General features: G+C 42.6%; 1 protein-coding gene across 1 annotated transcript in view; it reads left to right on the top strand.

Annotated features, from left to right (window-relative positions):
* DAAM1 (dishevelled associated activator of morphogenesis 1) overlaps nucleotides 1-22,535 on the top strand; it is a 113,042-nt gene that overhangs the window by 68,996 nt on the left and 21,511 nt on the right. Inside the window, 5 exon segments of the mRNA XM_079699264.1 lie at nucleotides 643-749; nucleotides 13,832-13,916; nucleotides 19,497-19,603; nucleotides 21,416-21,504; nucleotides 22,363-22,531. Coding sequence (XP_079555390.1) covers nucleotides 643-749; nucleotides 13,832-13,916; nucleotides 19,497-19,603; nucleotides 21,416-21,504; nucleotides 22,363-22,531 — 557 coding nt within the window.

The raw sequence follows: 22,535 nt of genomic DNA on the forward strand, positions 1-22,535 counted from the left end.
TCATTGCTTACAGCTCTCTGTACAGCAGTAGAGTGTGCCAGTAGTGTTTTATTGTTAATTGAGGTAAATCAAACCAATGCCTTGAACTGCGCCCTCCCCGTTGTCCATCAGGCTCCAGGGTAATGCAAGGTACCATCTGGGCTTGGGAGCTTCCTGTTGCACATGAAGACGTTTGGGAGGTTTTATTGTTCAGCTTTCTGAGTGTTCAGGATGCAAATGGTTGTGGGGTGAATGGGCCCTGTAAATGGCTGGACCAGCAGTGGCATGTTTCAGCTGAGCTTGATTCGTAGTGACAGTCCTTCTGTCTGCTCTCCATCAGGATTTGGGGGACAAAAGGAGGGTACCGTTCATTGATAATTTATGCATCTTCAACTTAGAAGCACTTTGTTCTTCCAAATAATGCTTTTTCAAATGTGGGTGGTCAGCTTTTCTTATTTTCCTTTGTCAACTACATTTTAGCCTTTGTTTCAATTCCACCACTTCCATACATTCCCCTGCTTACCGTCTCGGCTTTGCGTGTGTGTGTGTGTGTGTGTGTGTGTGTGTGTGTGTGTGTGTACAGCAAATATAAAGGAAAACTGTGTATCTGAAGTCGGAATGTCCCTGTTTGACTTTGATGGATTTCTTTCATGCTCTTTATAGAAAGAAGCAGATGCCATTGATGACACACTGGGCTCCAAACTTAAAGTCAGAGAGCTTTCGGTGATTGATGGTCGGAGAGCTCAGAATTGCAACATCCTTCTATCGAGGTATTGTTGATGTTGTCTAAACATTCCTGGTAGGACCAACTTTCTTTTTTTTTAATTTAATTTAATTTAATATTTTTATACAGCAGGTTCTAATTAGTTATCTGTTTTAAACATATTAGTGTATATATATCAATCCCAATCTCCCAATTCATCTTACCACCCCCCACCCCCGCTTTCCCCCCTTGGTGTCTATACGTTTGTTCTCTACATCTGTGTCTCTATTTCTGCCTTGCAAGCCAGTTCATCTGTACCATTTTTCTAGATTCCACATATATGCGTTAATATATGATATTTGTTTTTCTCTTTCTGGCTTACTTCACTCTGTATGAGTGAAGTTTCTAGGTCCATCTGCATCTCTACAAATGACCCAATTTTGTTCCTTTCTATGGCTGAGTAATGTTCCATTGTATATATGTACCACATCTTCTTTATCCGTTCATCTGTTGATGGGTATTGAGGTTGCTTCCATGACCTGGCTATTGTAAATAGTGCTGCAATGAACATTGGAGTGCATGTGTCTTTTTGTGTGTGTGTTTTTTTTTTTTTTGGCTGTGTTGGGTCTTCGCTGCTGCACGTGGGCTTTCTCTAGTTGTGGCGACAGGGGCTACTCTTCGTTGTGGTGCATGGGCTTCTCATTGCGGTGGCTTTTCTTGTTGCGGAGCACAGGCTCTAGGCACGTGGGCTTCAGTAGTTGTGGCTCGTGGGCTTTAGAGCGCAGGCTCAGTAGTTGTGGTGCACGGGCTTAGTTGCTCTGCAGCACGTGGGATCTTCCCAGACTGGGGCATGAACCTGTGTCCCCTGTATTGGCAGGTGGATTCTTAACCACTGTGCCACCAGGGAAGTCCCGTGTGTGTCTTTTTGAATTATGGTTTTCTCTGGGTATATGCCCAGTAGTGGGATTGCTGGATCATATGGTAATTCTGTTTTTAGTTTTTTAAGGAACCTCCGTACTGTTCTCCATAGTGGCTGTATCAATTTACATTCCCACCAGCAGTGCAAGAGGGTTCCCTTTTCTCCACACCCTCTCCAGCATTTATTGTTTGTAGATTTTCTGATGATGCCCATTCTAACCGGTGTGAGGTGATACCTCATTGTAGTTTTGATTTGCATTTCTCTAATAGTTAATGATGTTGAGCAGCTTTTCATGTGCTTCTTGGCCATCTGTATGTCTTCTTTGGAGAAATGTCTATTTAGGTATTCTGCCCTTTTTTTTGTGTGTGTGGTACGCGGGCCTCTCCCATTGCAGAGCACAGGCTCCAGATGCACAGGCTCAGTGGCCATGGCTCACGGGCCCAGCTGCTCCGTGGCACGTGGGATCCTCCTGGACCGGGACATGAACCTGTGTCCCCTGCACCGGCAGGTGGACTCTCAACCACTGCACTGCCAGGGAAGCCCTTCTGCCCATTTTTTGATTGGGTTGTTTTTTTAATATTGAGCTGCATGAGCTGTTTATATATTTTGGAGATGAATCCTTTGTCCATTGATTCATTTACAAATATTTTCTCCCATTCTGAGGGTTGTCCTTTCATCTTGTTTATAGTTTCCTTTGCTGTGCAAAAGCTTTGAAGTTTCATTAGGTCCCACTTGTTTATTTTTGTTTTTATTTCCATTACTCTAGGAGGTGGGTTAAAAAAGATCTTGCTGTGATTTATGTCAAAGTGTGTTCTTCCTGTTTTCCTCTAAGAGTTTTATAGTGTCTGGTCTTACACTTAGGTCTTTAATCCATTTTGAGTTTATTTTTGTGTATGGTGCTAGGGAGTGTTCTAATTTCATTCTTTTACATGTAGCTGTCCAGTTTTCCCAGCACTCTTATTGAAGAGGCTGTGTTTTCTCCATTGCATATCCTTGCCTCGCCTCCTTTGTCATAGATTAGTTGACCATAGGTGTGTGGGTTTATCTCTGCACTTTCTATCCTGTTCCATTGATCTATATTTCTGTTTTTATGCCAGTACCATATTGTCTTGTTTACTGTAGCTTTGTAGTATAGTCCGAAGCCAGGGAGCCTGATTTCCTCCAACTCCATTTTTTTCCCTCAAGATTGCTTTAGCTATTTGGGGTCTTTTGTGTCTCCTTACAAATTTTAAGATTTTTTTGTTCTAGTTCTGTGAAAAATGCCATTGGTAATTTGATAGGGATTGCATTGAATCCGTAGATTGCTTTGGGTAGTATAGCCATTTTCACAATATTGATTCTTCCAATCCAAGAACATGGTATATCTCTCCATCTGTTTGTGTCATCTTTGATTTCTTTTATCAGTTGTCTTATAGTTTTCTGGGTACAGGTCTTTTGTCTCCTTAGGTAGGTTTATTCCTAGGTATTTTATTCTTTTTGTTGCAATGGTGAATGCAGTTGTTTCCCTAATTTCTCTTTCTGATCTTTCATTGTTAGTGTATAGGAATGCAAGAGATGTCTGTGCATTAATTTTGTATCCTGCAACTTTACCAAATTTATTGACTAGCTTTAGTAGTTTTCCGGTGGCATCTTTAGGATTATCTATGTACAGTAATCTGCAAACAGTGACAGTTTTACTTCTTTTTTTCCAATTTGTATTCCTTTTATTTCTTTTTCTTCTCTGATTGCTGTGGCTAGGACTTCCAAAACTATGTTGAATAATAATAGAGAGTGGACATCCTTGTCTTATTCCTGATCTTAGAGGAAATGCTCTCAGTTTTTCACCATTGAGAATGACGTTTGCTGTGGGGTTTGTTGTATATTGCCTTTATTATGTTGAGGTAGGTTCCCTCTGTGCTCACTTTCTGGAGGTTTTTTATCATAAATGGGTGTTGAATTTTGGCAAAAGCTTTTTCTGCATCTATTGAAATGATCATATGGTTTTTATCCTTCAATTTGTTATTATCGTGTATCACATTGATTGATTTGCCTATATTGAAGAATTCTTGCATCCCTGGGTTAAATTCCACTTGATCATGGTGTATGATCCTTTTAATGTGTTGTTGGATTCTGTTTGCCAGTATTTTGTTGAGGATTTTTGCATCTATTTTCATCAGTAATATTGGTCTGTAATTTTCTTTTTTTGTAGTATCTTTGTCTGCTTTTGGTATCAGGGTAATGGTGGCCTCGTAGAATGAGTTTGGGAGTGTTCCTTCCTCTGATATTTTTTGGAAGAGTTTGAGAAGGATGGGTGTTAGCTTTTCTCTAAATGTTTGATAAAATTCATCTGTGAAGCGATCAGATCCTGAACTTTTGTTTGTTGGAAGATTTTTTTTTTTTTTTTTTTTTTTGCAGTACACGGGCCTCCCACTGCCGTGGCCTCTCCTGTTGCGGAGCACAGGCTCCGGACGCACAGGCCCAGCGGCCATGGCTCACGGGCCCAGCCGCTCCGCAGCATGCAGGATCCTCCCAGACTGGGGCACGAACCCGCGTCTCCCGCATCGGCAGGCGGACTCTCAACCACTGCGCCACCAGGGAAGCCCTGTTGGAAGATTTTTAATCACAGTTTCAATCTCATTACTTGTGATTCGTCTGTTCATGTGTTCTCTTTCTTCCTGGTTCAGTCTTGGAAGGTTATACCTTTCTAAGAATTTGTCCATTTCTTCCAAGTTGTCCATTTTATTGGCATAGAGTTGCTTGTAGTAGTCTCTTAGGATGCTTTGTATTTCTGTGCTGTCTGTTGTAACTTCTTTTTCATTTCTAATTTTATTGATTTGAGTCCTCTCCCTCTTTTTCTTGGTGAGTCTGGCTAAAGGTTTATCAATTTTGTTTATCTTCTCAAAGAACCAGCTTTTAGTTGTATTGATCTTTGCTATTGTTTTCTTTGTTTCTATTTCATTTATTTCTGCTCTGATCTTTATGATTTCCTTCCTTCTGCTGACTTTGCATTTTGTTTGTTTTTCTTTCTCTAGTTCCTTTAGGTGTAAGGTTAGAATGTTCATTTGAGATTTTTCTTGTTTCTTGAGGTGGGATTGTATTGATATCAACTTCCCTCTTAGAACTGCTTTTGCTGCATCCCATAGGTTTTGAGTTGTCATGTTTTCATTGTCATTTGTCTCTAGGTATTTTTTGACTTCCTCTTTGATTTCTTCAGTGATCTCTTGGTTATTTAGTAACATATTGTTTAACCTCCATGTGTTTGTGTTTTTTACGTTTTCTTCCCTGTAATTGATTTCTGATCTCAGAGCATTGTGATCGGAAAAGATGCTTGATATGATTTCAATTTTCTTAAACTTACCATTTGTGACCCTAGATGTGATCTATCCTGGAGAATGTTCCATGTGCACTTGAGAAGAAAGTGTAATTTGCTGTTTTCGGATGGAATGTCCTATAAATATCAGTTAAATCTATCTGGTCTGTTGTGTCATTTAAAGCTTCTGTTTCCTTATTAATTTTCTGTCTGGATGATCTGTCCATTGGTGTAAGTGAGGTGTTAAAGTCCTCCACTATTATTGTGTTACTGTCGATTTACTCTTTTATAGCTGTTAGCATTTGCCTTATGTACTGAGGTGCTCCTATGTTGGGTGCATGTATATTTATAATTTTTATATCTTCTTCTTGGATTGATCCCTTGATCATTATGTAGTGTCCTTCCTTGTCTCTTATAACATTCTTTACTTTAAAGTCTATTTTGTCTGATATGAGTATTGCTACTCCAGCTTTCTTTGGATTTCCATTTGCATGGAATATCTTTTTCCATCCCTTCACTTTCAGTCTGTATGTGTCCCTAGGTCTGAAGTGGGTCTCTTGTAGACAGCATGTATATGGGTCTTGTTTTTATATCCATTCAGCAGGCCTGTGTCTTTTGGTTGGAGCATTTAATCCATTCACATTTAAGGTAATTACTGATATGTATGTTCCTATTATTGTTTTCTTAAAATTTTATTTTTATTTTTATTTTATTTATTTTTGGTCATGTTGGGTCTTTGTTGCTGCACATGGGCTTTCTCTAATTGCATCGGGTGGGGGCCACTCTTTGTTGCTGTGCACAGGCTTCTCACTGCAGTGGCCTCTCTTGCTGCAGAGCACGGGCTCTAGATGCATGGGCTTCAGTACTTGTGGCGCGCAGGCTCAGTAGTTGCTCCGCAGCATGTGGGATCCTTCCGGACCAGGGATCAAACCCGTGTCCCCTGCATTGGCAGGCAGATTCCTATCCACTGCGCCACCAGGAAAGCCCCCTATTACCATTTTCTTAATTCTTTTGGGTTTGTTTTTGTAGGCCCTTTTCTTCTCTTGTGTTTTCTGCCTAAAGAAGTTCCTTTACCATTTGTTGTAGAGCTGGTTTGGTGGTGCTGAATTCTCTTAGCTTTTGCTTGTCTGTAAAGCTTTTGATTTCTCTGTCAAATCTGAATCAGATCTTTGCCAGGTAGAGTAATCTTGGTTGTGGGTTCTTCACTTTCATCACTTTAAATATATCATGCCACTCCCTTCTAGCTTGTAGAGTTTCTGCTGAGAAATAAGCTGTTAATGTTATAGGAGTTCCCTTGTATGTTATTTGTCATTTTTCCCTTGTTGCTTTTAGTAATTTTTCTTTGTCTTTAATTTTTGTCAATTTGATTACTATGTGTCTCAGAATGTTTCTCCTTGGGCTTATTCTGCCTGGGACTCTCTGCGCTTCCTGGACTAGGGTGGCTAATTCCTTTCCCACATTAGGGAAGTTTTCGACTATAATCTCTTCAAATATTTTCTCAGGTCCTTTCTCTCTTCTCCTTCTGGCACCCCTGTAATGTGAATGTTGTTGCATTTAATGTTGTCCCAGAGGTCTCTTAGGCTGTCTTCATTTCTTTTCATTCTTTTTTCATTATTCTGTTCCATGGCAGTGAATTCCACTATTCTGTCTTCCAGGTCACTTATCTGTTCTTCTGCCTCAGTTATTCTGCTATTGATTCCTTCTAGTGTATTTTTTCATTTCAGTTATTATATTGTTCATCTCTGTTTGTTTGTTCTTTAATTCTTCTAGGTCTTTTTTAAACATTTCTTGCATCTTCTCAATCTTTGCCTCCATTCTTTTTCCGAGGTCCTGGATCATCTTCACTATCATTATTCTGAATTCTTTTTCTGGAAGATTGCCTATCTCCACTTCATTTAATTGTTTTTCTGGGGTTTCATCTTGTTCCTTCATCTGGTACATAGCCCTCTGCCTTTTCATTTTGTCTGTCTTTCTGTGAACATGGTTTTCGTTCCACAGGCTGCAGAATTGTAGTTCTTCTTGCTTCTGCTGTCTGCCCTCTGATGGATGAGGCTATCAGGACCAACTTTTCTATCATGTGGCTCCAAACCACATGTTTGGACTCCTCCTTTTACCTGGACTCTGCTGAGGGTCAGTTCTCTGAGTTTCTTCTGTCTGACGTGAAGAGGACCATTAGTGCCTCCTTTCCCTCGTGGAATATGTCACAGCTGGATGCCTACTTCCTTGCAGTTTAATTTCCACAGACTCCTAAATCTTAAAGAGCAGAACATCTCAAATCAATGTTTTGTTTTGTTTTTCCAGAGAGCCTATAAAATGTACTTTACTGTTATTTATACCTCTCGGCTTTAGAGATTCTTTAGCCATTGAAGTAACACTGTCACAGAATCAGCATCCACAGTGAAGGCATCAAGGCTCTTAGTTTCATTTTGCTTTCTAAAGTCACCTTTTTATACTTCAAGATTATATTATTTCATGCTCTTTGTGAACATTTTTATGACTAAAAAATGTGTAAAATTCAAACCTCAGTGAAATGCTAATTCATCCAGTTCAGCCCTTTCAGAAGTATTTCTCATAATTAGTGAACCATCATGGACTTGGAGCTTGAAAAGAAAAAAGGAAATTCAGGAACCTGGAATCTGATTATAGCTTCAGGCAATGTGTCAGGTCGTCCTGGGCATTTCAAGTAGTTTTTCTGAATCTAGTTTCTTCTTTCTCTAAAAGGGACTTTCACATCAGACAGAGATACCTAGTGCTGATGAAGGGAAGGAAAATATAAAGAACCCTGAACTTTGAGGCATTATGTATAAGTCACATTGGTTACATTCTGGAAAGAATGTTATATATGTATTGAGGCTAGCATAAGGTGACTTTCAGGGAGAGTAAAGACGGAAAGTAGAAGTTGTAGTAGTTCTTATTTTTCACATGGTCTTAGGGTAAGTTTCTTTTAACGCACAACACTGCTGCTTGGTTTGCAGCATAGAAGTTTGATTGATAGCCAGACATATATTACTTTATGGAGCAAATGTTTCTTTTAGTGGAAGAGAAATTGAAGTTTGGTAAGACCCTTGAATTTTAATACAACTTAGTAAGGTAACATGAACCATCCTGTTAGCTTTTAATTTCTGCCTCTGGCTGGAAGCTGTGTAAGTGGCCAGGCCCTGTGTTTATCCCCACTTTTGTTCAGGAAGACACCACTGAAAATAGTTTTGAAGGGCTACATTTTTTTTTCTACGGTCTATACAATTTGTTTTGTTAAAACTTCTTTTTACAAATAATGTTTTTACTTAATAGCAAAATTAAATGAAAAATTGGGCAAAGTTTTTCTTTTAAAACCCTAGAATTTCCCCCTCTATTTTGCACTTTTGCAGTCTAGGGGAGCACTTTAAAAACAGCTTGGCAAAGGGAGCTATCACTCTGAATTTCTATAGTAATTTAAGTGCTCTAGCTGTGACCCAGTTTCTCACAGACAGATTATTCTCAGTACAAGATGCCACCGAGGGTAATTACACTAGTTATAGATAAGGTTACAGCTCCTTCTGGCAAATTTCCCATCCCATTATTGGAGGAATTGTTTCATATTGTGGTATATCATTCCCTCATTACATCAAAAGTGTCAAAGGCTAAGGTGACTTAGAATGTGAATGTGTCTGAACTCTCTAGAAGATAATTTTAAGAACTTGCCTCATATCTGTTAAATTATCTATTGATATCCAATTTAATGGATAAGTATTACAATGAGCATAATTTTAAAATGTATTATGCATAACAAGGTGATTTTGAGATGCAGTTAACCTTATGGTAATTGGGCCTTATTGATCAGGGTCTAAAACCTTCTCTGCCACAGAGGATTCAGTACCACATGCTTGTCTGCTCAGTGGTCAATGGTTTTACTCTCTCATCAGGAAAGCACAGGGCTAAAGGTAAAAGAAATTAAGCAGAACTAATTTGTTTTTATTTAGTTGTTTAACCAGTCAGCGGTTGGTTTACCTTGCTTTCACTCTCCCCTTTTCGTTGGCAATGCATGAGTACACACAAAAGGAGCCAGGGGCTTAAAGGAGGGGAGAGCTGTGATATTTTGCTTTGATACTTTTTGCTTAGAGTTATCGCTTTGGAGTGTTTATTTGCCTGGCACTGTGCTGGGTGCCATAGGATGTCCCAAGACTTAAGGTAGCACTGTTGCCTTTGGCAGTGCATGGCTAATTGGAGAACAGTGACACAGGCAAGATGACCTGTGAACAATTCAGGCCTTAGACTGGTCTGGATGGGAGACAGGGAGCCCAGCCAAGGCGGGGGGCGAGGGGGCAGCAGCAGGGTTTCCCTGAGAAAGTCGGCCTCGAGGGCCATCGACAGTTACACAGGCAGGGGAGCGGAGGCAGTTCCAAGGGTGCAGCAGGAGCGAAGGCTCCAGAGGGGGTACAGGCCGGGCTATAGAGAGAGCCCTGCAATTGCAGCGGACGATTATCACGTGGATTAAATGAGACCAGGCAGGAGGGCCTGAGATCCAGGCCTGGTGCCTTTGTCAGGGCCCGAGTCAGCCCAGGGTCAGTTTATAAAATGGAGGTAATGGAAGCAGTGGGCTTGTAAGAATGAGACCCAGCGTGTGAGAAACACTGACAGAGTGCCTGTACGTGGCAGCTGCTCAGTTAATGGCCCGTTTGTATACCTGGGGGATCCGGAATTGGTGCCGTTTGTTCCAGAGAACAGCACTGTCTTAACGAGGTTTTGAGTTTGATCTCTGACGGGTTTGCAGTATAGGCTGGAGGGGTCAGAGCTGGAGGCACAGGCTACTCTCAGATAGGGAGCTCTTTCTATTGCCCAGCTCAGACCTGATGAGGGACAGACTGGAGAGAGACAAAACCTGTCACTAGCATTTGGAGACTGATTTTCTGCCTGGGGACAATGAGTAGGAATGTTTCCAAGTTGAAGTCAAGACTTCCTACCTTTCCACACTTAGTGTCTTTCTTCTTTTCTGCTTATTTCATTCTCAAAGACTGGTGACCCTCTCTGTGTCTTACCTTGCTGACTAGGAATTTAATTACCAGCCACGCAGTCATTACACCAGATTCCACCCCGGTGAAAGCCCGTGGCATGTTCCACTGGCGGTATTGTGATGCACACGTGTCTGCAGCGCTTGGTTATCTTTAAAAGCTCTTTCTTACCCCCATACCGCGAAATTTCACGGACTCTTTGGCCAGGGGCACCTGCCACAGCCTTGCCTGGAGCTGAGAAGGCGGCCGGAAGGAAAGGCCTTCTCATCCCAGGGGCTGAGCAGGGGAGGAAGTACAGGCCCTTTTCATGTGCTCACAGCATGAGAGGCCAGCGTCCCTCACAGCGCCCAGAAAGAGGCTGTCTGGAAGGTGTGACGCTCCAAGCCACCAGGGACCCTGCCTTTTACAGACCTGAGAAGTGAGTAGAATGGACACGATGTACCCGAGAATGAGACCTGTTCGTCAGGCCCCTGGAAGAGCCAGCAACAACTTCTCTGCTGTGTGTATGTAGGCGACACGGGGCAACTTAAGATTCACTCTGCTTTATTCCCTAAAACAGACCTCTCCCTTCTGTTAAAAAAAAAAGAAAGAAAAAAGAAAGAAAGAAACTTGGAAGCTGGCTTATATTGCAAAATGAACCCACCTAAAATACACTTTTATGAAGTGTTCTGCCCTTCTTTTTTTCCAGATGCTCACTTAACATGACAGCCGGGGTGTAGTAAACCACAAAAGGCTACTTTAAAGGAGAGGGATTTGGCTTAAATCCACTGAAGCAGAGCTAAAGCTGATCTAGCCATCCATCCTTAACTTAGTTTAATTATGCCTGGATGTTCCAGTTCTCTGGGCAAATTTTTGAAATACCTGAGCAGAGCAAGGTGGAGTTAAATACTGGTTTTAAATGGCTGGTTCGTTTCCTGCCTTGCAAAGAAAGTCGAAGTGGATGTCTCACAAGTTGCCACCCTCCTGCACACCAGAACACTGCCAAGCTTTAAAAGCAATTAAAAGGTTAGGATTGGTAGGGTCCTTAAATTACAGAGATTAGCGACTCAATCTGTGGATGACAGACGACACTAAGAACTCTTTGGCAACCTATAGAAGCCTCCCAGAGGGCCGTGTACCCTTCTCCTCTTTCCCCAAAGGTACAGCTTTTTTGTCTGCTCCCACAGACCACGTGCAAGGCGGGATGTTGACAGGTAGATTTTCTTAAGTACTAGCCATTAAAGTCTCAAGTCTCTTTGTGGGCCACATGAAGAGAAACCAAAATTGTTATGAATTAGAGCTAGTGTTTGGTCCAGACAGCCTCTGGGGATTGAGCAGCATAAATATATACAATTTCAAAAGCAAGAAGTTCTGCACTCCATATGGGGAGCTAATGAAATGCAAATCTGATACTTCAAGTATTGTTCTCACTCTGATGTTCAACTCCTTTTCTCTTAAATGCAAAACAGAAGGACTCAGCAGAAAGACACCATAAAGTGGTTTCTTCAACTCCGTGTGAAAAGGACACAGAACTAATCTTTTTTTTTTTTTTTTTTAAATAAGTGGAGCTTTTCTCGTGGTAACTAGACATTTCCACAGCCAGCTGGTTTTCATTAGTGGCAGTTTCAACCTTACTTAATGTACCACTTCTTTGGCCTTGCATGGCTACACCATGGTGTTTGCCCTTACTTGACTCAAGAGCCTTTAGTGTCCTGGAATCTAGGGCTACCCAGGGCCCATATGGTAGAGACCTTGATGCCGAGATACAGTTTTTCCCGTCATATGTTTTACTCATGCCAACTTGGCTAAATTGTTCCATTTAAGTTTGGGAGTTTTCCATTATGATGTTCTAGTGAACATATTCATGGGAAATGACTCCATAATGACTAAATCAATCTAGAGACGTCTGCCCAGATCCAGAATCGCTGTCCACAGCCCAGGAGTTATTATGGTGCTACAACTTGGACTAGGGAAGAGAATGGGTCTTATTCTAGAACATGGACACTTTGGCATGTTGCCTAGGTGCTCTATTTGGGTTTGAATGCATGAAATAGAAGAGAATGATATTTGTACAATAGGATTCCCAAATTTGTTCCTTCCCTGGCCTACTTATTGGTACATGAAACAACATTCAGTTTCAACAGCAGGATGGATGGTTTTAACAAGATCGTGTCAAAATCTGGAGAAATAGGACAAGCCAGAGGTATCCAGAGTGGGTTCTTTCCTCCTTCGTGGGCTTTATAGCCACCCCTGCACTCATCCAACCCTCTCGTTTACCTAGGAGAGCACAGCTGACCATGTATGCTTCATGTACCCTTGTGTGGAGTGTTTCAGCTTATCATTAGATTCTCTCAAACATTATAACCACCTTTAAAATAAGCACCATGTCTTCTAATTATTTTTTAATTCTCCCAGGTCTAATGGGTGCTCTATACAGAGAGGAAACTCTGATGAAACAATGGGTATGAGAGCACTTTGGGAAGTTTCATGATAACCCTACTAAGCGCTGTTTATTTATCAAATAGCTGCCCTTGAATATTAATGTTACATAAGTACTGCTGCTTTTTTTTTTCTGGGTGGAAAAGTCTGCCTTGCAGAGTATACATATAGTTTATTGAGCCCTTTCTATGGCCAGACACTATGCTAAACATGTCTCATGCATTATTTCACTTTATACACATACAAAAATCCTTTTTTTTTTAACATAGGTTATCATTATCTCTATTTTATAGATGAAGAAACTGAGGCTGAAGAAAAAAATTTTTCCAATTTTTCTGACACTGACCAAGAAATGTCAGAGCCAGCCACAGCCTGTCTGATGCCAAAGTCCCTTCCTTCAAACATTACACATGAAGGCTATATGCCTCGCTCTATATTTGTGTGTTCATGTCTTTATTCCCAGTCCTGAATGTCATTCTTCTTGAAGATCATAACTAGAAGAACAGATCGAATAATTGTACTAACACGTTAGTGGTAGCTTATAAGGAAGTAAGATTTTTTAAATAAGTCTGGGTCTGATGCTTACAAGTAGAACAAAAGAATGACCCTATTGTTACAGCTAATAATCTGATTAAGATTTTTTGCCCTGGTTGACTTGGTTGTATGTAATAAAAACATATTTTTATAAGTATGTTTTAATTTCAACTCTTTTCACAGTCAGTACTTTGTTGTCCTGCCAGAATCAAGACATAAATCCTTAATATAAATTAGTAAATCGTATGAATTAGTGGTAGACAGAAAAACAGAAAACAGATTTGGGTTTTTGCTTAAATCCTTCCCTATGAGATATTAACTAGATAAGCATTATTTGTAAAAAGAATTTGGGATTAGCAATCAAGTGTCTTGGGTTTGTGTTAGATACTGCCCCTTTGTATATGTTTGACCTTGGGCAAATCACTTAGCCATTCTGAGCCTCAGTTTCTCCCTCAATTAAAAAAAATCATCACAGTTAATTTGAATGCTAAATGAAATAATACATATGAAAACTCCTCAGCTATACATTTTATTTTGTATATCAACTATTCAGTTTTTTTAACAATAACATAGATCCTGCTAACCTTCTCAAAATCCATTTTTAATATGAGAGCGAACTTTAAACACTCCTGACACATAAGTTAAAAAGTTAGTTTTCCCCTTTCACCTTCAATTTGTGGATACTGTATATTAAAGAAAACAGGTATGTGTGGGTGTTTTCCCTATTTCTCATCTTCCAATCCCTTGTTTAAGGAAACTAAATGGTAGAACATAACAGCTTTGTTCTCTGTGTCAGCAGAGCATTAGAAAGCCCTGAAAGAATGTTAAAGCCGTTTCAAAATACTGTTTTTAGGGGCAACATTGTCAGGAAATAAGCTTTCACTGAGAGATTTGGAGAAAAACGGCACTTGAAGCTGGGATAGCAAAATGAGTTACCTTGTATTAAATGTTTACGGCTCAAGCCAATATCGTTAACAACAAGTAAAATATTCTTTCTCCAGGTTGAAATTATCCAACGATGAAATCAAACGGGCAATTCTAACCATGGATGAGCAGGAGGATCTGCCCAAGGACATGTTGGAACAGGTGAGCTGCCGGGCAACGCTCAGGGCACAGGCGACACCGGACTCTCAGCAGGGAGGGGGTACTGAGGAAAGAAGTCTGGTTGTTACTGGTACATGATTTCCTCATCTCTGAATTGAGGAGGTTGAACCAAGGTTCCACACAGCTCTGTCAGAAGCCTCTAGGACTTGATTCTTCCCTTGTTTCCAAAATGATGGGTGAGAAGGACGGTCCAGAATTCGTCAAATGCCTGGGACCCTCGATGCTGGAATCTGTCTCTCATGCTGCCTGCCATCAAGTTGTTACTCCTTAGCACGTCATAGAAATCTACTAGCTTTAGTAGAAAATGTCTGTTTCACTGGAATATTGAGAATCCCAGCACTGTGAGGTCACAGGCTGCACTGCATGAACTGAGTCATTGCTTAATCCCTGACACAATTTGTGTCTTGGTCTTGGCTTACTGTTCCCACAGCCACAGAAGCCACTGTTAACCCCCTAGCGCTGTCATCTTCATCAAAACACTCATATGTGTCGTAAGGTGGGATGTAAACTTCTTGGGGCTGGGTCTTGTCTCCGTAAGTTGTATAGCACTCTTCTTGCATTGTAAATGGCAGGAAATTCAAATGCTGGGGATAGTAAGTATGGCGTAGATTTATACACAATCAGTATACATCCTTGTCCATGGTATTTGAAGATAATTTGTATTTTTTATGTCCAGGCAACAAGTTGGATGTCGTGTCCTAGCCTCTCGTCATGCAGTGTTTCCGTAACATGCTCCGTGCAGCCACTCCAGCTGTGTTGTGTGTTGTCAGCAGCTTGGTTCAGTTATTTCCCAAATGATACTGTTGATGATACCGTACTAGCAGTTGCCCCAGGGATTGTTACCTATCTCTCAGTCTAGCTCTAAATTTTTCTGTGCATTGTGGGGACAGTCTCTGAATGCTCTAAGCCTGTTCGGTCTCCTTGTCCCTGCAACAGAATCATATTTTGAGAGATTTTGGTCAGAGGCCTCCATTTGTTAGAGCCAGGACCACTTAAGGTCAACAGTGGACACAGGTGATCATGATTTCAGGCTGAACTTGAGGTATCACCTGTAGGCAGGCTCAGCTCCCAGGAGAAGAGGAAATGGATATTTTGCTCCGCCAACAGGGATCCCAGTGGAGTGCCTGTATGCGTGTGCATTTTCCACACTTCTCACTGATTTCCCAGAAGGCCTCAGATACCAGGCAGGGAGGAATGATGTGTGTGGTATCACCACACCTCCATGGACCCGCCCCTCCCTGAAACCTCTGCAGCTGCAGTCATCCTGGGTGAAAACCGTCACACTTAGCAGTGGAGAAACTTTTCTTGCTGTCCTTTTAAGTTTTGATTTAGTTCCCCAAATAGCTAATGACTATGTTTCCAAGTCTGTTCGATGCTCTGTGTATAAATAGTTTAAACGTTTTCCTTTTTTCGAGCACTTTTAGCTCCTCTGCCCACTCTTCCCTCCCTCGCGGAACACCAGGCAAAATAGAGCCTCTGCCCCAAGAGAGTGGAGCCCAGCTGCCCTGTGTCCCTCCCTGGCCCCCAGGTGACCCTGTGCTCCAAATGCCTGCATCAAAAATTGCTTCACCCAGTGTGAAGAACCAAGCAGAAAGCTGCTTTAGTCCTTAGGTCTTCAGCCTCTATCGATAAGGTCATATGCTTAAAATTCCACAAGATCTGTTTACTGTGAAATTGCAACCAGCAAAATTCCTCCTTGAGGGAAGGGATTTCAGAATCTTGCCAAAAGGGCTTGTAGTGCAAATAGAACGTACTTCAAATAAATACAAGTAAGAAAATCAGTCTACTGAAGCAGAATCTGGCCAAGTGGATACTTTTGACCTGGCCTCTGCTGATAGTTGTGGGTGTCTTGCTCTCTGCTCATCTCCCAGGCTCTTTCTTTTTTTTTTTTTTTTTTTTTTTTTTTTTTTGCTGTATGTGGGCCTCTCACTGTTGTGGCCTCTCCCGTTGCGGAGCACAGGCTCCGGACGTGCACGCTCAGTGGCCATGGCTCACGGGCCCAGCCGCTCCGCGGCATGTGGGATCTTCCCAGACCGGGGCACGAACCCGTGTCCCCTGCATCGGCAGGCGGACTCCCAACCACTGCGCCACCAGGGAAGCCCTCCCAGGCTCTTTCTTTTCCTCCTTATTCTACCCCCCTTCCTCTGCTTCCTTTGCCTTCACACAGCGTCCTTTACTACTCGTTATGATCTGCATTTGAGCCACATTCCACCCCTCCTCTCCTGCTGCCTTTAGCCACTGAGATCAGTTCTCAGATGAGATCCATACGCTCCTCTTTCTTGGGATGCACACCTTTCTCCTTATCTCCAGGTGTTTGTCTGGCTCTTCATTCCTCTGAAAACTGTCCAAACACGGTCTGTTCTTGACTCTGACTTGAGACGGCCTGAGCCTTTAGCCTGTGCCTCTCACTGTGCTCTTGTGAGTAACAAGAGACAGATGGTGTCTGTGTTATCCTGAACAGGGCCCTGTAGGCTCAGCGGGGCAGGTATGGGGGGACCCCTGAAACTAGAACTGAATTTCCTTGTCCAGAAGGAAAAAGTCCAAACTCAGGGGAAAAAATAAGCCTTGTCCTCTCTCTTCTTCCTTCCTTCCCTTGCCCTACTACCTTCCCTCCAGCCCTGAGGAAGAACAAGAAGACACTTGTCCAGTGTTACCATTTGAACGTGGGAACATCCATGCCTAGAAGCTCTCAGGCCACCAGACCTGTGAATTCCCTGGCATCTGCTTCTGTCTTTCCGCCTTCCACCCCATTAGGAGAGAGGGGTGTCCCTGGCTTCTGCTCTGGCCCATCCTTTCCTTCTGCTCAGGGACCTCGCCCAGAGGGCCCTGTCCCTCTCCTCAAGGTCTTCCGTCTTGCCCTCTCAACATGTAACTTGTTCAGGTCCCAGCCCTTCCCACACACACCTCTTAAGACCGCACGTCCCCATCTGCTACTGTCCTCTCTCTTTTTTGACACAGCCAGTTCTTGAAAGCTTGTTCACTTTTCCTCACCTCACTGCAGTCCGTCCTCCTCACCTCCCTTAAGCTGTTCTCACTAAGGATACGAACTTTCTTGTTGACAAAGCCAGGGAGTACTTTGCAGTCCTTATCTTCCTTGACGTATTGGTGGTGTGTGACACCGATGGCCACTGGCCCCATGGTGAAACACCTCTTCCCTTGGCCTTGTGATTCCATATAGGCCCCTCCACTGCCCTTCTAGGAAGGTTCCTCTTCTTGTTCTCATCCCATCAATGCCGGCTTCTCTCCAGCCTTGCTTTTTTCTCTTGATGGGCCCCCTGGTTACCTTACTCACATCCATGCATGTTGTAACCCACACCAAAGCTTTGTCTTCCAGATTTCTTTGGGATTTCAGACCCATTTGTCCACCTGCCTACTAGAAATCACGACTTGGTTCTCTTGCCAGTATTTCAAACACTAAATTCACCTTCTCCTCACCCACCTTCCTCCAACCTTCTCCTCCTGGGTTCCCTGTTACACTCTGTGTACATCATCGCCCAAGCCGGAAGCCTGGGCCTCATCCTTTTGACCCTCATCTACCACAGTCGACAAATCAGGCCAGTTCAAACCCCATAAATAGCTCTAGAACCTGTCCACTACCCATTCCAGGCCACCACCATCTCTCACCTGGATTACTGCATCAACAATCTAATCACAACCCCCAGTACTTTTGATCCTTTCTAATTCTTTCTCCATTCTGCAGGCAGAGTGTTCTTTTTAAAGTGAAAACTCATTCCCCTACTTGAGATTTTGAGTTATATCCCATGCCCTCAAAATAAAGACTGAATTTTTTGCAAGGCCCTTGCTCCTCCCTGACCTTGCCCACTGCTGCCCTCCCCCACTGCTGTGGTGGCCGCTCTTCCTCCTGTGTAAGTGCTGCACTGCCCCTTCCAGAACCCAGCATGATAAGCACTCTGCCTGGAATATATTTCCAACCTCAAACCGTTCATCTCCTTCCCTGTAGTTCCAATTCTCTTTCTCTGCTGGTGGTACCCAGACTGACTGCCTTTTCTGAGATCCCTTAATTAAATCCAACGAACATTTGAAAACCTGCTAAGTGGACCACCCAATGCCAGCATCAAGTTTATGGGGAGGATCTCAGGGTCCAGAGGCTCAGTGTAATTTTTTTTTAAAAAAGTCCAAGAATATTTGATCTAGAAAATAGCACACAAACACAGCCCTGGGCATACACATACATGTTTGTGCCTTTAAAGAAAATTAGACACATACAAAAGTGCTTTTTCTACTTTAAATATTATTGCTATCTCTTCCACATTCCATGCTCCTTTCTTCATCCAAAATAAAATATGGAATCAAAAACTTCACATCCCATTGTGTTCCTCTCACCTAACTCTACATGGAGCAAAAAATGAGATGGAATTAGATAAGCCAAAGAAATAAGCAAATTGATTAGAAAATACACATAAAATTACTCATTTCAGCATGATGAAATGATGTAATGATGTAATAGGAAAAAAACGGAGCTGGAAGTCAAGACCTAGGTTCTATTTCTGAAGATCACACACACTTGCTTTATAATCCTGGGTGAATGACCTAATCTCTCTGGACCTCAGTTGTAGCATCTTCTCATGAGAAGGTTGAATCTCCAAGGCCCCTCTAATGGACTATGTAAAGTGGGTCCTAGTAAAGAACTTCCCAATTCTGATTTGAGGGGCACTATAGAACACATAGGTACCAGAAATGAATCTTACACCAGTTTAACTACTTTCAAGTAAAAATAGAAAGGTTTTTTTCCCATTTTATTGAAATATAATTGGCATACATCACTATAAATTTAAGGTGTGTGGCAGAATGGTTTGACTTACAGATGTGAAATGATTTCCACAATAAGTTTAGTTAGCATCCATCATCTCATATAGATAAAAGTTTTTTAAAGGCAAAAAATCAAAGCAACCTTTTTTTTTCCTTTCTGATGAGAACTCTTTTTTTTTTTTTTAATTTTTTCTTTCTTTATTTTATTTATTTATGGCTGTGTTGGGTCTTTGTTTCTGTACGAGGGCTTTCTCTAGTTGCGGCAAGTGTGGGGGGCCACTCCTCATCGTGGTGCGCGGGCCTCTCACTATCGTGACCTCTCTTGTTGTGGAGCACAGGCTCCAGACGCGCAGGCTCAGTAATTGTGGCTCACGGGGCTAGTTGCTCCGCAGCATGTGGGATCTTGCCAGATCAGGGCTCGAACCCCGTGTCCCCTGCATTGGCAGGCAGACTCCCAACCACTGCGCTACCAGGGGAGCCCTGATGAGAACTCTTAGGATTTACTGTCTTAATAACTTTCATATATATCAAGCAGCAGTGTTAATTATAACCATGATGTTGTACACTACATCCCCGTTACCGATTTATCTTGTAACTGGAAGTTTGTACCTTTTGGCCACCTAAATGGAAAGATTTAATCACTTCATTGTATCTGAACAGTCACCTGTGAGGAGAGCTTATAAATTAAAAGTTAAAATTTCATCTTGGGACAAATTGAACTGAAAGCGTGAAAAATTAGGGCAAGAATTTAAGTTATAAACCTCAGTTTTAATATTTGCATGTACTTTTTAGCTCTTGAAATTTGTTCCTGAAAAAAGTGACATTGATCTGTTGGAGGAACATAAACATGAACTGGATCGGATGGCCAAGGCTGATAGATTCCTTTTCGAGATGAGCAGGTGAGTTTGAAAATGTTTAAAAAGCAAAGATGCCCCTGGCCTTTCTAAGGAAGTGAATCTTTTGATTCCTGTTGAATTATCTGGGCCAGTTAACCTGCCTTAACTTGAAGCCTTTTTGAATCCCCAAATCTCCTCAAGTCTGAGTTGTGTGGAACTTGATTGTTTTGTTTATGTGAGTTCTCGCCCATGGGTGAGCCAGGGTCTGAGTTTCTTCACAGTTCTCTCTATTTCTGGGCCTCTTTGGCTCATGTACTTTGACCTAATCAAGTCATAACTTTTCTGGGTTCTAGTCAGTGTCATTCTCCTCAGCACTTTGATCCCTTGGGATTCTAGCCCACTCCTCCTTATACCTCAACATCTCAAGGTTGTTGTAAAATAGAAAAAAATGGGCAGACTCAGAGGCATCAACGTAGAGCCCACATAACTAAATAGCCAGGGTCTGGATGTCAAATCATGACACACGCAGACATCACTAATCGATCGTGGCACTCTTCCCACGGAACCTTGGCAAGCTTTCTCAACCCTTCTCCAGAAAGCCCCGCAGCAGCTGCTGCTCCGTAATTTAGTTTGGCCTGTGAGCTGAGTTGCTTTGCCATCCCAGGCCTAGCGAATTGATTCTGCATTAGACAAGGACCAGTGATCCTGAAACCCTCAGTCAACCCCAGGGCAGAGCTCCTCCCCTGAGTGCCAGTGGCCTACATGGTGGCCAAGGTGAACATGCCACTCTGCATTTCTGCCATATCTGGACTTATTTTTGTTGTTTCACCTCAACTTGCCATTTTGTATACTACTGTAGAACAAAGGATGGTTTTGAAATTTTGACACATGTGCCCAGCAACCCTTTGTGTGGACAAATACATGGCCACCTGCAATAACTGCCCCTTAGTAACTGTCTAGATCTTCGCATGCATCTTAATCCTGCTATCAGCCCTGTCAGGAGGGCTGTCAGGCAGGGAGGTATTCTCTGCCAGCAACTGAAGGAGTTAAGGTTCCTGCCCAAGGTCACCTAGTAAGAGCAGAACCTAGCCTGCATCTGTCTGATTTTATGGTATAGTTTTGGATGAGGGCTGATCGCTAGTCCTATTGGACTGAAGTTTCCACCAGAGAGCAGGTTAGGCAGCGACTTCAGAAGGCCTGGGCAGGTATGCCCACCCTCACCCGCTCAGAAACACCAAGCAGCCTGTCTTGGTGGTGATCACAGGCCAGTTCCCTGTTATCTCTAGTCGCTAGTCTCTATCCTGGAAGGCAGAGCTTTCCAGCCCTGAGGGGTGCAGCTAGGGACCTAACTGTGAAGAAAGAGGAAGGTTTGGGGATGTGAGTGGGGAGAGGATGGTGTGAGGAGAGAATGCCGGAGACAAGTTTTACCCTACAGTTCTGCAAGGCACACTTTGTGGCGAGTGAAGCACCATGGCAGGAGCGCAGGCAACTGCCCCTCATTTGCAGCAGAAGCGGGGAGTCTTTACATTTTCATTCCGTTTTATCGCTTTTCTGTTCTCAAGAGCTACTAGGACTCTGAGGAAGTGAAGGGGGCTTTAGTCAACGGCAGTTAGTTCTCACTTTCTTTTAGCAATTGCATAAGCTGATTGGAGCTGAGGCCCTGCTGCACTTGCCCGAACACTCCCTGTAGGGCACTGGGAGATGGGCTGTCCAGGTGCAGTTGGCCTCAGGCCCTATGCTCCTGTCCAGGAGAGGAACTCTGTGTGTGTGTGCGTGTTGGGGTGGGAGTGCTCTAAGGTACCATCACCTCCATATTCATTGAGTGAACATAGGTGTATTAAGTACATGTTCATTAGTTGATGCTTGCTCTTACAGGATTAATCATTATCAGCAAAGACTGCAGTCACTGTACTTCAAAAAGAAGTTTGCAGAGCGTGTGGCAGAAGTGAAACCCAAAGTAGAAGGTAAAGTCAAGCTGCCCAGACTGGCAATGATGTTCATCTCAAGTACCCATTTACAAGTGCAATGCAAGTGCATATAGTAAACTGGATCCCTTTGGTGATTTTTTTTTTTTTTGCTTGAAATCTGTTGGAATTCTGGCAGATAATTACTGAAGGTCTGTCCTTGGCTTGATGGCCTAGCCTGGGTTCTGGAACTCACAGCACACTCCCTGGACTCCTCTGCAGAACTGGGCTTTTGCTATCTGGGTGTTGGTGAGGAATTTATTTGATTGCTACTGGCATTAAACCTACAGTTAGCTTTCTCATAACGGGGCCTTACTGGATTTTTCCGAGGGAAGATTTGAGGCTGATATATGGTTTGATTTTGAGGCTGTTAAATTTTTAGGTGTTTGAAATGTGGGCAACTGAAGAGCACAGCCACAGAGTGCAGGCTGACTTTGGGGTCCTGATGACACCTGCTAGCTGTGGCATGTCACACATTTTTGCCCAGTTTTTCTATCAGTGGAATAGATCAATTGTCCTGTGATCTGACTCACACCGGGCAAGAAAGGGTTTGCAAAGAAATGTGGAAAATGCAATAGCTGCTCTATGTATTCCTAACTGCTTATGGTTGGTGAGTCAGCCAAGAACAAGACTGAGAAAGGCTAGGATTGTGCACCTGTCTCTGGGTCTCTTGAACAACTTGAGCTGGCTCTCCTTGCCCCCTTGCTCTTGGCTTCTGGTAAAGGTGTTCGGAAAGTGCTCCCTGGTAGTCTAACAGCCCCATCTTACATCGTCAGTATCTGTTATCAGGTGTGTGGATTTAGGATGGGTATCATTGAAAAGTCTTGTTGTAATAGTTTTATGTATTTTGTTTTGAAGCAATTCGTTCTGGTTCAGAAGAGGTGTTTAGGAGCAGTTCCCTGAAGCAGTTGCTGGAAGTGGTTTTGGCATTTGGAAATTACATGAATAAAGGCCAAAGAGGCAATGCATATGGATTCAAGATATCCAGCCTAAATAAGATTGCTGACACAAAATCCAGTATCGATAAGTAA

The sequence above is a fragment of the Hyperoodon ampullatus genome (assembly GCF_949752795.1).
Source record: "Hyperoodon ampullatus genome assembly, chromosome: 3".
Classification (NCBI taxonomy): Eukaryota; Metazoa; Chordata; class Mammalia; order Artiodactyla; family Ziphiidae; genus Hyperoodon; species Hyperoodon ampullatus.